General features: G+C 40.0%; 1 protein-coding gene across 1 annotated transcript in view; it reads right to left on the bottom strand.

Moving 5' to 3' along the window:
- spryd3 (SPRY domain containing 3) overlaps window positions 1–15193 on the bottom strand; it is a 51519-nt gene extending 36326 nt beyond the window's left edge. The window contains exons 1-5 of the mRNA XM_017707920.2: window positions 15035–15193; window positions 13824–13951; window positions 10749–10824; window positions 596–720; window positions 169–304 (exon numbers count right to left, since the gene is read on the bottom strand). Coding sequence (XP_017563409.1) covers window positions 169–304; window positions 596–720; window positions 10749–10824; window positions 13824–13951 — 465 coding nt within the window. The 5' untranslated portion in view covers window positions 15035–15193. The remainder of the gene's footprint in view (window positions 1–168; window positions 305–595; window positions 721–10748; window positions 10825–13823; window positions 13952–15034) is intronic.
- Between the last annotated feature and the right edge of the window lie 2563 nt (window positions 15194–17756).

Here is a 17756-nt window from a genome sequence, read left to right as displayed (position 1 = left end):
AAAAGAACAAATAGTTCGAGAACAACATGACTACTGTACTGTGCTGAGGTGAACTGACAGCCAGCTAATAAGAAGTATCTGTGGACACAGTTTACATTCATGTACATATATCTGTCATAGAACAGTTTCTGAAATGGAAGATGTTTGTGGTGAGCAAGAGTGACTCACCTCTTTGCCGTTCTTGGTGAAAAACACGGTCGTGAGTCCAGCATCAAAAGTGTCTGCATAGATTCCACAGCCTATTCGATCACCACGGTTACACTTGGGGCCAAACTGCTGGCCAACTGGGTTGCCGTTATACAGTCTGAAAAAGACAGCAAAGAGAGTCAGCAGACCTTCAGCACTAACATCTGATTAGCTGTTCATTTGGAAGGTGGGGGCTGAGAAAGCAGGAAGTGTTTCTCATTAACAGAAAAACAGCAGAACAAAAACACCATCAGATTACAGGGTAGAAAAGCCAAAAACACTTACATAAGATGTTCACATTTACCTACAGTACTTATTTTCTACCTGGATAATAATTTGAGAAAAAAAAAACAAAAAAAACGACTGAACACTTAAAAATTCTAAATGGTAAACTAAATGGTAAACTTACTTCCCATCGTCAGCATGGTAAGCTATGGAGTGGGGTAGCCAGCCAGGCTGATGGTCAAGCTTGTAGTACTGAGGTACCAAGCCCACAGCAATTGTCCCCCTGACTCCCGTGTCCATTATGGTCACCTGTAGGACCACAAACACATTTCAGCCCATTCATGCAAAATTGTTCATGGATTTTTTTTGTGCTGGGTAATGCTGCCTTTTGACCGTGGCCTCTGCTCAACAACTTAAGTCACAAATTCAAAATTGTGATTGAATTTTAGCAAAACAATCGGAAAGTGACCTTAACACAGACTGAATGTAGATTATTAGCTAGCGATCACAACTTCAATTTGAAACTTAATAAGCAATATTATTGACGTGACTATAACACGACAAAGGGGGAATGGGTGGGGTATCTAAAAAAGCGCCAGCAGCTGTGTACATTTTGAGAGAAAGGTTGCCAGGAATAACAGACCTCAGGTCTACTGAGTCAGAGGAAGAAGTCATGGCAAGTAACCTGCAATTAAGAATGTGACCTCCCAGCTACTGCTTAACTGCGTGTATGCAAAACATTACAACAGTGCAATAGGCACAACCACGCCCTACCAAGGAGCATAGTAGGAGCACCATACAACCATAACTCAACTTGCTTCTGAACTACTTCTTCTTGATCTCTAACAACTGGAGACTACTGACACTAATCACAATCACTAACCCTAATTAGACTCTTCCCCTTCTCCGGGTAATCTTCTCAATGAATTTAATAACATCCTCCCATGCAATACTTAATTAATGATCTTTACATAGGTCAGAATAACATGAAATTGATGGATTATGAGGACATTTGGCCACAGTAGAAAAGCAGGTAAGATTCTGGTCCACATGGCTTAATGTTTGTAACTATCTCCAATAGAATGGCTGGTGTACAGCTGTTGGCTATCCACATCTTCCTGCTCTACAAACTAAACCCTATACAGAGCCAAAGCTTATTCATAGTCTGAGAGAGTCTCCTCATGTTCCTGCACCCCCCAACCCTTCGCCTGCTGACTCTTTCGAGGATTTGCTCTCCAAGCTTTACGAAGCTACAGTAAATCCTAAAAGCATTTCCTAAATATTAATGTTTGCTGTTCATTCTACAAGCATCCTACTGTGAATTTAATGTGCCATGAACACTGAAGACATGCAATTCCTCAAAAGAGAACCCTGCCGTGAACTCGGCAGCTAAGAATTCCATCCCACACTTCCAGAGAAAACAATCAATTAGGCTAATAGAGAAAATTTCCACTTGACTAAGGACAAAATTGACTTGCACACGCACGCTCCCTGAAAAAGCAGACAGCTTTAGATCACTGTAGAGGTTTTTTTCTTTGAGTGAATGAGGTTGTTTAGACAAGAGGAAGAGCTTAAAGAGCTAAAGGATCAGCAGCGTATGTGCAGGAGTTTTGGGCAAGCAGGCTGCTGCTTGGGGGCCAAAAGAGGTGAAATGAAACTCCTGTGAAAGTGTCACGGGGAAACTTGAGCGTGCCATTGACGCATATTCCGCCAGGCACATGACCTTTACAGGGAAAAAAAAAAATAAAATTATGCTCCCGTGATCCAGGGGATTCTCTCAGAAACGTGCGTCACAATCAGATGCCCTACATCACCCAGAAGAATCAATCCCACTCAAGTCATGGCTGAAAATGTCAAACTCGTTTGTGAGGACCGAACGTCTTCAAAAAGCATGCATGAAGGCATGTGTGCGATTCTACCCTTCTGGGACTGTTCTGTAACACAAATTAAAATAGCCAGACACTGCTAATTATACTGCAAATACAGTACATCCATACTCTGACAATGGATATCAAGTGATGCAGCATATCTAAAAGACAGTAACTACATGCTTGCCAAAAATTCAAGAACACCTAGCTTTTCTTTTCTTTGCCAGTTTTCAATAACATTTGCAATATTACTGCAATATATAATTTGATGGATTATTACCATACTGAAGTCTAACCAGGACTATGCTGAAGAACAAAATACTGCATACTGGGGGTCTAACAATACACAAATTTCATAATACGACATATACTGTCATTTTTGTATTACAATAGTAGAACACAAACGCATTACTTTCACATTTATTTACTTTTTTTAATTTCAATGCACTTTTTGTAATTTCGACTGTTGTCCCCATAAGACAAACAATGATAGTTTAATGGATAACAAGTGCAAGTCATTTTCTTAGAAGAAATTCTTAGAAATTTCTAATAATAAATGAATAATAATAATAAACAAAAGTTGAAGACTTATGTTCAAGAGAATGTGTACTGACTATCATAAAAAAATGTGTAGACCATAAATTAATGAACAGAGCACTACAAGTTAATTTTCGATTGGATCTTGTGTTTCTATAAAAAGTGTGGCTCTTATTTTATGGCTGAAATAGGTGAAAGGGGATTTTCTAATATGGTTCAATCACTTCTAACACACTGAGAAGTCCAAGTACAAGTCCACGCTCTACATCAGAGTACCTAAGAACATTCCTGTGGAGAGAGTTATTTGATTTGCCGGGTCAGAACTAATACAAAAAGCAGATCCCTGAGGAGAAGAATCTCCTGCGACTTGTTTCTTCTCCTTGCTATGGTAAACATTTGAGTGATGTCTTCACAAATGCTTCAGCATATTTAAGGTACTAGTAACAGGTATTTGATTCTAGAGTTGAGCAATGTTGGTACACTGCAAATATTCAATCAATTATTGTACTCAAACAGAAGATTGCTTTCTCCCCCTTCTAGCCATACCAGGTAGGCTGTTCAAACTGATAGTATAAAGTATTTTTTTCCACTTGAGTTTCTCTTTTTTTTCCTCTGTTGTTGCTATCAATGTTATTATTTCAAAAAAGTATCATGAATTGAAACAGAACTTTAGAAATCACGTATTTTATAACATGAATATCTGATTAGGGGTGTACCACATCGTATCGTTCGTGATAATACCAGTATAACTTTCTAAACGATAAAAAAAAAAGTCCATATCGTGATAAAAACGATATTCTGACTTGTTGACGTAATGACGTCATGCACAACATTTGTTGCAGGAGTCATTTTGGAACAGAAAGAAGTATGGCGCAAAGCAGCTCTGTGGTGGAGTTTCTCCTTTTGCCAATCTGACTGAAACAATCGGATTACAGACTCAGACTGAGGTGTTTATGCTCATTCTATTCAACAATCTGATGAAAATCTTAATTTACATGCTCGCTACAAGTAATCCGATGCAAAATGACGTGCATGCGTGGAGCAGCGCTTAAAGTAAACGTTACCATGACAGCGAGCATCATGTGAGGTCCAGTCGGCGTGAGATGAGTTTCCAGTTGGCACGCTGTGTTTTTAAGAGCTTGAAATTGATGTCGAGAGGAAGACATCGTGTTCTGAGACGCATAACCTGGACGTCCGTCCCACCGTCATCTTTTAAAGATCAGAGCATAAACTCTGTGTCCTCTGCAGATCAATTTCTGCTTCGTGGTGTAACGGTATAAACCTTTCGTTGTGACGCGATGCGCATGCGCAGAACGTACTTACGCATTCCGATTGGAGTGTAATCAGATTCAGGCGTTTACACGGCCGTTATTCTTCTTTTTAACGGATTATTACTCACCTCGTTCAATCGGCTAGAAGTTGTATTCCAAATGGCCTCAATCCGACTGAGGTGTTTATATGGACGTATTCCATTCCATACTCTATTAAAGTGCTCAACAGCCAATAGCCACGTTTAAATGCATCCAAATAATCTGTTAATCCGACTAATATCTCAATTGGAATCAGTTTTTTTTTTGGTTTACTGAATATGGTCCCGAAGAGCGATTCTGGGCTTGTTTCCTTTTAAGAAATGATAAAATCTAGGGATCTAAAATCTATAATGCTAGGGATGCATCGCAATTTCAGCCACTGAAAGATTTTGGCTGAAAACGAGCAAGAAGAAGAAGTACATTTTTACAAACAAATTTAAAAGTAGACGAAGGTAGTGAAGACACATTCAAACAATTTAAGTGGGAGCAAAAGGAAGCATTAATAATGCATCAATAATATCTGTTCACAGCAACTGTTAATAGAATACAATGCCAAAGAACTTCTCCACCTCGGGTTTGACACAAGAAAACAAGACATCCCGGTTAATGCAAAAGTTCCAGCTAGCACGCCAACACCATTTTAAACTAGTTTTTAAATTATGAAAAAGTTACAAACAACAGTGTCAAAGTGTTGTATAATTTAAAGTATAATTAAAGAAATAATGGAGTTAACTCCCTTGGATGACCAACTGTTTTTGGTCAAGAACAGAGGCACATAATGTAGCCTACATACTGTAATAATTTTAGGAGGTTTAACAGTTTTTATCCATTTTCACTTTTTTTTTTCCTGTTTGTAGTTTTGGTTTTTAGCCTAGTGTGTCCTAGTGTATTTGGTTTTGGTCATTTCAATTACAATCCATTACTAATTAAAGTAATTATACTATTAGAATTACAATGTAGACTTCCTAACACCTGATGTCCTTGATCTAAATGAAATATTGAATTCAATAATACATACAAGCATTACTGAGCAGTTATAGCTGTTAAGTGATATTTTATGATGAGGCTTTTTGTTATAGCAAGCACACTCATTTATTAAAATTTTTTGAAAACTTCTGGCAGACAGTGTACAAACTTGATATTGCCAGAATCTCCAAGATCAAGAGTTTCTGGGAGGTACGTTACAGCGAGTTGAGTGGGGCTGAGCGCTGGGCCACATGTATGTGCAGCACAGCAGAATAATGGACAGGGTGTTACTTTCCAGCTCCAATGCCCAGGAGAGGAAGTCCATCAAACCAGGCTGTGCTGCCAGCAGCCCACAGCCCGGCAGCAGCTGCCTCTCATCCAGATGGCCTCAGCCCAGCTCCATAAATCACACCCTGCATGCCCTCTCCCAAAACCTAATTTACAACTCAAAATCACAGACTTTCCCGTATTAAATCACTGGGATCTTCTTTTTCCCCAAACTGTATTTTATGGCAAATGTTTCAGGACAGGTAAAGCTTGTATGCCTTCGTCAGCACATCAGTATGTTCTGGAGAGTTGCAAAAACTGAAATTAGTTGTTTTTCAAGACCTTGCTTGCATCTAGACGTCAGGGGGATGTCCCAGTGAATATAGGCATAAGTATATATCATGGGTGTCAGTACTTCTGGAGCACTGTACAACTGCATGCATCATTAACCTACTTGTCCAAAGGCCTAAAAGTTTTTTTGTCTTTGTCCCAAAACAGATATATATAAAATATTTTTTAAAAATAAATAAAACAAACACCGCCTCACATATGGTGTCAGGTCACTTTGTCTCCCATTTCTGTTATTTATGCCAAGATTTTGTATTCTTTTGTATTAACCGTCTGTCCAACCAACATTTTTAATTGCAGTTGTGTTTCATATAACAAATTTTACTGTTGTACTTTTTAAGCTTTGTCAAAAATATTTTATATATCAGGATGATAGATTCTCATTTTGTTAAACTGCAAGCTGACAAAACGAGACAATATCTCAATAAATCCACATCAACATTTTAATTATTACTCCACCCACATATTTCTTAGGCAGGACCTCTGTTGAGATATTATATGAGTGGCAGACCATTCTCAAGTCAGCAGTGACAATGACATGGTAGTAGCATGGCAGTTTATGTGTGGCACAGCACCACTGCTGGAGGTTTTTAAACATTGTCTCAGACATGAAAAAATGTGACTGAAAACAAAAAAATGAAAAAAATGTTCAGAAAACAATGTCCCTTACCGTTATTATTTTTAAGTATTTTGACTAATTTGTGAAAGTTCTGTTGCTTACCATAAAGTCAAAAGATCAAAGTGTATGAAACATGGCAGATATCTCCTTTCAAGAACCCAAATAAAAATGAATTAAAATAGCAACTAATCTAAAAATTAAGACCATCCTTTGGGTTCTACTAGGGTTCTACTAACTACATAAAGCATTTGGAGTCCATTGACTGCTACTTTGAAAAGTAATTTGTAGATAGTTCTCATAGCGGGTATAACACTCCACAGAAATCAACATGTTCTAGTGGACTGTCTTGGTCTCAAACAATAATTTACATACACTATATTGCCAAAAGTACTCGCTCGTCTGCCTTCACACGCATATGAACTCTTAATCTATAGGGTTTAGCATGTCGGCCCACCCTTTGCAGCTATAACAGCTTCAACTCTTCTGCAGAGGCTTTCCCCACGGGTTAGGAGTGTGTTTATGGTGATTTTTGACCATTCTTCCAGAAGCGCATTTGTGAGGTCAGATACTAACGTTAGACAAGAAGGCCTGAATCGCAGTCTCCACTCCAATTCATCCCAAAGGTGTTCTATCAGGTTGAGGTCAGGACTCTGCAGGTTTTTCCTCACCAAACTCATTCTTCCATGTCTTTATGGACCTTGCTTTGTGCACTGGTGCGCAGTCATGTTGGAACAGGAAGGGGCCATCCCCCCAAACTGTGCTCACAAAGTTGGGAGCATGAGATTGTCCAAACACGAAGCATCAAGAGTTCCTTTCACTGGAACTAAGGGGTTGACAAACAACCCCACAGCATAATCCCCCCTCCACCAAACTTGACACTTGACACAATGCAATCAGAAAAGTACCGTTCTCCTGGCAACCACCAAATCCAGACTCATTCATTGGAGTACCAGACAGAGAAGCACGATTCATCACTCCAGAGAACACGTCTCCACTGCTCAGGAGTCCAGTGGTGGCACTTTACACCACTGCATTCGACGCTTTGCTCTGCGCATCTGCTGACCCCGTGCTGTTATATTAAGTGGCCTACCACTTTGTGGCTGAATCGCTGTTGTTCCCAATCGCTTACACCTTGTTATAATATCACTAACAGTTGTCCATGGAATATTTATTAGTGAGGAAATTTCGCGATTGGACCCATCACAGTACCACACTTGAGTTCACTGAGCTCCTGAGAGCAACCCATTCTTTCACTAATGTTTATAGAAGCAGTCTGCATGCATAGGTGTTTTATACACCTGTGGCCATGGAAGTGATTGGAACACTTGAATTCAATGATTTGGACAGGTGAATACTTTTGGCAATACAGTGTGTATTAACCTTTTCAAAAGCTACAGAAGAAACAAATTATCCATGTGACAATTAAATCAGTTTCACTGCACACAAAATGTGGTTTTCTTTTCATTTTGGTAACGTTTTGACTGGCCAATAAAAATTTTAATATTCTATCTGAACTGGCTGAATAATGACTGTAAACTGCTGCTGTCGTGTGTTTGGGGGGAGAGGAAGGCTTATCTCTCAGAACCTGGACCCGCTTTCCCTTCCCACACGAAAAAACTTCAAATGTACACAATTCACGTGAATGGCATATTCATCCTGCCTGTAGGACACCAGAGGCAGCTGGCAGGTATCGACAGGCCAAGCAATCTGCGGCTTCAGTCGTTGCCAAGGCAAAAACCCCGGGTGTGGGAAGAGTTCGGTGAGGCCTTGGAAAGTGACTTTAAGTCGGCTCCGAAAAGATTCTGGCAAACCGTCAGGCGACTCAGAAGGGGAAAGCAGTGTGCCACTAGCACTGTATATAGTGGAGATGGTGTGCTGCTGACTTCGACTGAAGACGTCATTGGGCGGTGTAAGGAATAATTTGAGGACCTTCTCAATCCCACCAACACATTCTCCAGTGAGGAGGCAGAGTCTGGGGACATGGGAATAGGCTTGTCCATTACTGAGGCCGAAGTCGCTAAGGTAGTTAAAAAGCTCCTTGGCGGCAAGGCTCCAGGGGTGGATGAGATCCGTCCCGAGTTCCTCAAGGCTCTGGATGTTGTGGGGCTGTCTTGTCTGACACGCCTTTTCAACATTGCGTGGACATCGGGGGTGGTGCCACTGGATTGGCAGACTAGGGTGGTGGTGCCTCTTTTTAAAAAGGGGGACCGGAGGGTGTGTTCCAACTATAGGGGAATCACACTCCTCAGCCTCCCTGGCAAGGTCTATGCAGGGGTACTGGAGAAGAGAGTCCGGCTCATAGTCGAATCTCGGATTCAGGAGGAGCAGTGCGGGTTCCGCCCTGGTCGTGGAACACTGGACCAACTCTTTACCCTCTCCAGGATTCTGGAGGGTTCATGGGAATTTGTCCAACCAGTCCACATGTGCTTTGTGGATTTGGAGAAGGCTTTCGACTGTGTTCCCCGGGGTATTCTGTGGGAGGTGCTTCGGGAGTACGGGGTACATGGCGCTTTGCTACGAGCCATTCAGGCCCTGTACAAACAAAGCAGGAGTTTGGTTCGCATGGCCGGCAGTAAGTCAGACTTTTTCCCAGTGAGAGTTGGACTCCGTCAGGGCTGCCCTTTGTCACCCGTTCTATTCATAATTTTTATGGATAGAATTTCTAGGCGCAGTCAGGGGATGGAGGGTGTCCGGTTTGGTGACCTCAGGGTCACATCACTGCTGTTTGCAGATGATGTGGTCCTATTGGGGACATCAGGCCGTGAACTTCAGCTTTCACTGGATCAGTTTGCAGCCGAGTGTGAAGCGGCCGGGATGAGGATCAGTACCTCCACATCCGAGGCCATGGTTCTCACGCAGGAAAGGGTGGAGAGCCCTCTCTGGGTCGGGGATGAGCTCTTGCCTCATGTGGAGGAGTTTAAGTATCTTGGGGTCTTGTTCACGAGTGATGGTACAAGGGAGCGGTAGATTGACAGGCGGATTGGTGCTGGGTCAGCAGTGATGCAGGCTCTTTACCGGTCTGTTGTGGTAAAGAAAGAGCTGAGCCATAAGGCAAGGCTCTCGATTTACTGGTCGATCTACGTTCCCACCCTCACCTATGGTCATGAGCTTTGGGTAATGACCGAAAGAACGAGATTGCGAATACAAGCAGCCGAAATGAGTTTCCTCCGCAGGGTGGCTGGACTCTCCCTTAGAGATAGGATGAGAAGTTTGGTCATCCGGGAGGGACTCAAAGTAGAGCTGCTGCTTCTCCACGTCGAGAGGAGCCAGTTGAGGTGGTTCGGGCATCTGGTTAGGATGCCTCCTGGACGCCTCCCTTGGGAGGTGTCACAGGCAAGTCCACCGGGGAGGAGACCCCGGGGAAGACCCAGGACACGCTGACGTGACTATATCGCCCAGCTGGCCTGGGAGCGCCTCGGAATCCCTCTCAGGGAGCTAGTGGAAGTGGCTGGGGAAAGGGAGGTCTGGGCCTCATTGCTCAGGATGCTGCCCCCGCGACCCGAACTCCGGAGAAGTGGAAGATGATGGATGGATGGATGGATGGCATATTCATCCTTCAAAACAGTGAACTTTTCAGAAAGGCAAAGAGTTTGTACGTGTGGTGTCAAGACCTACTGTACACTTTAATGAGGACATTGTTATTACACTTCGTACATGTAAACTGAGATTGTGACGCATCTTTTTTTGCATTTTATATTTCTGATCTAGCTCCTCATCCATCAGTAGTCGGTTCCTGAGTGAAGTAAAGACATACTGCCTATATTGTATATCTACACCTTTGGTGTGTGTCTTTGTGTGTGTTTCTGTGCAGAGATTTTAAGAGATTCTTTTTTTTTATTCTACTACACTACTACAAAGGCTTCTCACTGAAATATCTTCATATATAACATACACTTTTTTTCCTTTGGTAAAGACGTGGTCCAATTTATGAGAAAGTATAAACATGAGATACATTTTGAAAATTTTGAAACAAAGACAAAGTGTAGTTTTCTGATTTGTGTACAGTTGACCTCCATGAACAGCTGCTGAAAAACAGCATGAGCACCAAAGAGTTAAAAAGATACATATAGAATAATTAGAAAGTCCTGTGTTCCATGACTCTAGTGGAAGATATCTAGACTCTTATTACATGAAGACAAGGGAAAACAATTTTCAGAAAGGACAAAAAAAAGCTTGTGGCAGGATATTCCTTATTATGTGATTTACAAGCTCAATTTACATTTCAAATCTGTTTCCATCCTTCAATGAATGGAAATATCATAATTTGTTTGTACTGCTGTCAAAACAGGGATTTTGCATAAAATGAAAAAAACTTAAAAGGCTACTGAAAGTTGATTTCAGCACAGTATGAATGAATGACAAAACCATCATTAAGTTAACATCTGCATTGGCATTGTATCTCAATGCTGACGTGCCACCTACCTCAAAGTAGCAGTTTCCCTTTGACAAAGGCCGCGAAGCCACATAACAGCCAACCTCATCAGAGTTCCCTTGGTAACTACAGCAGGGAAGTAGAAAGAAACTAATTTAGAAACTCTTGATATAAAGCACTGTTGCTATAGGTACTTACATCCTGTCAAAGAAATAGCCAGCAAAATTGATAACAGTCCATGTTTCTACAATGATCATCCTCTATCAGTCAGGTTCGGGAGGAATTAACACCTTCCTATTAAAATTGCATAAGCTTTTCTCACATAATAATATAGCTTCATCTAATTCCAGAATATTTAGTTTTTAAGTCACAAAGCTGTCTCTAAATCCAATTAAATGCAACCTGCTGATTTGTGAGAATAAAGTCTGTGAATCCTTTAGCAATATCTGATTTTCTGCATGAATTGCTTCACCAAATTAAACAGGGTCACTAGAAATACCTCAAACATCATTTAAGTTTAAGGTATATGGCATTTTTTGAATTGGATTAGTATTGCAATGGGAAGTTGAGGGATGCTATTTTTAACCAATGTTTTTCATTTATTTTAGTCCCATGCGAATTCATCATATCGTTGTTATTTTTACACACTGTGTGCTTCCAAGTCAGTAAAACGTTTGGCGCCTTTTACCTTGTGGTTAAATTAACCCTATGTGAATTAAAATGTCAAAAAAACGGCATCATACCCTGTGAAAAAGAAGGTTCTTAAGTATGTGAACACTCAAAGAAGTGCTTATTTGCATTCTCTTTGGCTACTATCAAGCTGATATGTACTGTCCTACCTCAAGTGTATAACACAAAACATTATAATGCAGAAAATTACCAAAAAAAAAGTCGGATTCTATAGATTGCTGTTGACTGCGGCCTGTAAATTCCCAAGGCAAACAACACAGTGTAGTCACTAAGACAGTGAGATATGGTAAAGATAAATGGACTAGAGGCTAGATTAAATGTTCGGATATGTTTTTTACTTGTTTCTTTACGTATCTCTGTCATTTACACCAAGATTTAACCTGTGCGAACTGGTCATAAACTTTCTACATGTCCTGATATAAACTAGTGTTACCAGACTTTCCCATCGGAATAGTACTTAATACACTGCCCTGACATTCTCCTGGAGAATTTTCATTAGTTATTGAAAGACAAGCCTTTATGGCCCTGTAGTAAAGCAATTCCACACCATTACATTTCCTCTACTATGCTTCAGAATTGGGATTTTGTTTTTGTTGTTCGTTTTCCTCCAAACATTATACTGTGTGACCAAAAAGTTAAACTTATTCATGTTGTCTGTACAGAATGTAGAAGTAATGCTATGGAATATCCAAACAGGGCTTGGCCAATGTATTAGTTAACTGATAACATCAGCCAATAATGGCCCACAATAACATAATTAACATGATTTTTGTTAAGTCATCACTGGTATTCTAACTAGCAGTCTGCCAGCAGAAGGGAAAAACATTACACAGTCTTGCCACAAAACACCATGAAAGTTAGCATAATAAGTATCTGAGCCTGACCTTCAGCATGAGAATTACATGTAATGACAAAGTACCTTTTTATAAAAACAAAGTGGAAAATAAAAAGGGAACATTAACAGAAACCAAAAACACAAATAATTCTGTTCCATCCCAAACACTGCAATATTTATGTAAGACCAGGTTTTTGTCATTAACTTGAGTTTTACAAATATGAAACATGACCATTTAATATTATTCTCACCAATACTATCAGTTGTCAGAATGTTTAGCCCCTTGAAATCTGTATCCATATTTGCTACAGAGTTTTCATATTAGTCAGGCCCTACATTTAAGCATTCTTTACCTAACTTAAATGAGTAGCAATTGTTTAATGCTAAGAACTGATTGCCTCCCATGAACATCAACATTGTTCATGGACACAGATCTTATATAAGGTGTTAGAGATGCCTGGAAATCTTTTGTCATTTAATGGTTTTTCGTCACCTGTTGAAGGATTCGAAGTGGTTCAGAATTTGTTTCATTTGTAAAACATTTGTATGACAGTTGACTGGTGAAGGCTCAATTTTTTTTAGAAAGACTTTGTAACGCTTGCAGAAAAGACTTTTCTTCTCAAGGCCTTTTTCCTTTGATCAGGACATGCTGCACAGAATTCCTCAGTAGACAGCAGGCAATCAACACTACAGGTAATTTAATTTTTAATATGGCAGCACAGCCTCTTTTCAATTGGCCATAATGCTAAAAATGCATGTTTTATACAAAAATGAGCATGATCTTTTAAACTTTTTGTTCAAAAAAAGCTAATGTAAAAAAAACTATTGAATTATAATTCTAAAAGGATCACAGGCTCTCCTGCAACTGTACATACAGGTTATTTGTAATTCAATATGACAGAGACAGTGAATCCTCATCAGAGGACTTCAAGTATCAGAGAAGTGCAAAAAAATAGAACGTTTTATGTTTTGTGCAATTCTAACACCATATTGCACAAAGACTGATGCTTTTTCCAATACGTCAAATGTGCTTTCATCTTTTGCTGACCAAAAAACAAGCAGCCCATAACTTTCCCTGGGATTATAATTGTTTCAATCAGTGAGGTTGAGAGAGGCAGTCTTGTTTGCGTTTTTGGTAGAAGCTGATGGCTTGAATGCACGCACACATGATGCTTTTCAGTCCCAATTCCACCTCGTTGACAAACCCCAGCTTTTCCAGAGAAACATAAGCACTGGGGCTAGTTCTGACTGTGGCTGACATTCAAAATCCTTAAATAAATGCTAAAGGCACAAAATGACAAACGTGACAAAACACAAAAATGAGGCAAGGCACTACGATACATAGATAAACAAATACAATTCTTTCATGAAACACTATGTATCATTTCAGTAACACATTAATACCAAACAAGCCACACAGACTAATCATCCATATGCTTCATTTAACTACAAGAGAGACTAACATAATGAGGCCAAAACATTGGTAATTAAATTACATACACAAATGTTGAGCATGGCAATTTTGCTGTTGATCTTTAATAACAAAACATTAGACTTGCTGCAGTCAGCATATACAGTTCAGGCCACTTGTCAGACCTACCTCAGAGTGTCCCCATCCTTCAGCATGCGTTTGTAGCGCTCCTGATAACGCACAGCACGCACTTCCCTGATTTCTCTGATCCTACGCCTCCAGTTCAGGAACCTGTAGTGTAAATTGATGTCATCCATCTTGGTGGGGGAAGGGGTGGCAGGGTAACCGTGGAAACAAAAATATTGACACAAGATTTTTACTTCTCAGGTTGTGAACAGATGTTTAGAAAATGCAATCAAGCTGCAACCTATTTTCTAATCTAATTACTGAGTGAAAGAGGCTATGATAGTCTTGCTTTGATTGCAGTTTTTATTCATAGAATATTTGCACTGCTATCACAATTAACGTGACAGAAAGTGCCTTTCCAAGTTTCAGTCTGAATGAACGTCAAGTGATGAACTTCCAGTCCCATGCTCAATAAACAAATGTACAAACAGACATACTGGGTTAGATAACAAGTCTTTGAAGGCAGACGTCGCCAAACGTTTTCCACACATTAGACTAAAACACATGTTGACTAAAACAAAACCAGTAAAGTCAGTGACAGTGCCCAGGTGTGATAGGGATGTAGTGTTAAAGCCAATGGAACCAAACTAGCAACAATGAAGCTGACGTCTTGTCAATGGTTGGGTAATATTCAGAAAAACGCCACACGAAAGTGAGTCACACTAAAGGACCGCCGCTGGCCTGGGATGACAGCAGATAGCCAAATGACTGAACAACGTAACGTCACAAGGACGTAACAATTCGGCTGTTACAGTATTGACAAAACATCTGGTTTAGCAGCTATTTCAAAACACACGGCGGACTGTTTCCATATTTCATTGTGTCTTTCCAGTTATAAACGCCATGCTGGGGACGAGTTTCGACGCTTCGACCTATTCAACCTAAAGTTTACAGGCTAACATGCTAGCTGGCTAGCGTGTCGCTGATATACTGGCTAACTACATTAGCAAATTAGTCACATTTTATACAGCCAGCAGGCTAAAACCTAAAAACGCAGCGACTGTCGCTTTCGACTGTGTTCAGCCTCGTCAAACTAGCTAAGCTAGCTAAGCGCTAACGTCTCCAAATAAAGGCACTGTAACTTCATTTCTCGTTCGGCTAACGTATTAGCATAACTAACCATATCAGTAAAAGGTAAGATTGTCGATCAGCCGCACCACTAACCTATCAGTCAGCTCTTCACTGAAGTATAACCATTTCGTTTAACTCCTTACCTTACATCAGTAGGAAAGAAATTAGAATATTTAAGGCCACTTGTGTTTACTTCTAGTTAGGGACTCCATCAGCTAGTTATGTAGCTGAAAACTTGGCTAAACTGTGTAGGACTTTTCCTGTTTACATCAGAGGCCGGCGGATAAGACGCGCCAATGGAGGCAAAAGCGTGGCGCTGCTGATGTGATAGTAACCAATTGGAGAATTAGCGAGCTTCTCCGAGGCGGGATCGACCATGTTCACTGCTCATAGTGCCCGTCTGAATCACTGACACCTCTGGTAAAGAATATAAACTCACAGATGATTCAAGTTCAAGAGGAATTACGCCGTTTTAAAAAAAAAAAATTCCTGCAGAATGAAACCCCTGAAATGTAAACGAACTAAATCAGTGTTTCGATGCGAAATAGTTAATTGTAGAAACACTCACTGATTCTAATTGCTTTACAGTGGTAGTTATAGGAACCAGGGATCACAACGTCTACAACCCAAATATAGCCATTTTATTTACAATCCAAAATGACCAACCTACATGTGCCTTCTACGTTTTTATGTAATACCGGTAAATCAGGAAAAAAACATTCTTTGGCTACTACTTTACCTTGCATCAATCTGCATGTACTTCTGTGTATTTTAAAAGGTATTTTGAAAAATACATTTTAGACCAAAAACTTCTCAAAGCTTTCAGAAACATCAGGCAGCAGGAAACATTATTTATAACCATTTAATGTAATAGTTTTATGTGAGGCATGTGTCTGGTTTCTATCAAAACCATTGTCAACAATTCTGGCTATTTCTCTGAAACAGTGCATTTCACTTAAAACTACCTGGAATTACTTTGTTTACAACTTAACGATTCAAAACACTAAGATAGAAGTGGGAATATATGTCGGTTAGAATTTGTAGCAGTGCCATTCATTGTAACTGTATGTATGAATATGTATGTATGTATGTATATATATATATATATATATATATATATATACACGTGTGTATATGTATATATATATATATATATATATATATATATATATATATATACACATACATGTACACGTGTATATATACATACACTTGTTTTTTGTTTAATATTCTACCTCACTGAGTAGAATATTTTTTTCAGTGCAAGTTCAAGCTGATCAACACACATTTCACAGCCGTTTTTTTACCAAGGGTGGCAGTAATTCTAGAGGGCACTGTATCTTTATCTCCAGCTTTAGGAGACATACGTGTCCAAAACCTTTTCAAACAATTTAATGAGATGACATGGACACCGTGATCTGATTAAAGAGCTGATTTAATTTAGTTGAAGCATTACCTTCCAGTTTCCATCCTCATGCTCATTTAGGTATAACATGCATGATGAACTCATAACATTAAGACTGTCTGATTTATTAAAATATCTCCATTTCTGATTCTATGAGGCACACTTGTCCAAAAACGACTTTTGAAACCATTTAATGAAAAGACATGGGATCTGCGTTAACCTTAAAAAGCCATGATTTTCCAGTTGAACCATTAGTCAGACCATTATCTTCCAGTTTCCATTCTCGGTAGTGATGTGTTTCCAGGCAGCTGAAACGGTCTGGTGCAAACCTTGCCACAACAGTACAGCTGAGAACAGATTCACAAACCTCTGGAACAATGGAAAAATCCATAAGTATACATGACAAGTATTTAAAGCCTAGTAGGAACGAAGGCACCTGTAAGTACTGTAAATCTGTGTACTAATGTGTGAAGGCTCCTTAATAAAAGTGGCAGCCTGTGCAGTATTTGTTTATTTTATAGACTTAAAGCAAAAAAAGAACACAAGAACCTGAAGAGAAAGATTAGATTTTTCTCAATTCCCCCCAGATATGGGCGGGGAGGTAAGCCTGTAGTCCTGTGGGTCAAGTTTGGAAAAGAGAACCCCCATTAACTCCCATTGGCCTGGTGTGCCTCTTGGAACATTCTCCTGACAAAACATGTGCAAACTGAGCATGAGGCTGGGTTGTGCTGTGCTGTTCTAGGCCTTCGATGGGAATGCATGACAGCAGGTGATTTTTGCTCCCTTTGCCAAGATTAATCATCTTTAATAAGAACGCCAGCCAGCTGACATTTGAGCAGAGAAAAAGAGAGAGATAGACAACCCCAGCCTGGTGGGGTTTCCCAGAGTTCAAGGAAGTTTTGTATCAGGATTCTCACAATTGTTCAAGTGAAAACAACAGTCATGCTTAGATTTTGTTCAGGCATCTCAGTGGATAGGCCAGGGCAAAACGTATCTTTGCTTGGGAGTGGTGCAAGGGCCACACATGTCAATATAGTTAGATAAACATCTAAATCCTGTTTGCCTCTACTCATACCAGCGTATCTTTGATATCGCAAAATTCCAACTCCTTCATGACAAAATCAAATAAACAAAGTTTGTCCTTACAAGACCCTCCCGGCTGCTCGTGAACTGAAAGCATCACCATCATAAACACCACAGATTTCAAAAGACCCCAGTTTGTGGCCTAAGTTTGGCTTCTCAAAGACAGAAAAACATATTTTCAAAGAGAACCACCTGTTTCTAAATCTGGATATGTTCATCATAAAGCAGGAGTCCACTGTTTGTATAATGTAAGTAGCGCCATCCACAATATGGCACCATTTCCACACTATTTTTGCTAACTGCAGTAGAAGACAGCACAGCACATCTCATCCAAGGTCTGGGCCTAGAGGTATTCAGGTTAAAGGAAACGCACATGG

Source organism: Pygocentrus nattereri, chromosome 9 (genome assembly GCF_015220715.1).
Source record: "Pygocentrus nattereri isolate fPygNat1 chromosome 9, fPygNat1.pri, whole genome shotgun sequence".
In the NCBI taxonomy this organism is placed as follows: domain Eukaryota; kingdom Metazoa; phylum Chordata; class Actinopteri; order Characiformes; family Serrasalmidae; genus Pygocentrus; species Pygocentrus nattereri.
Note: the sequence above shows the minus strand (reverse complement) of the source record. Positions and strands in the feature narration are given on the sequence as shown.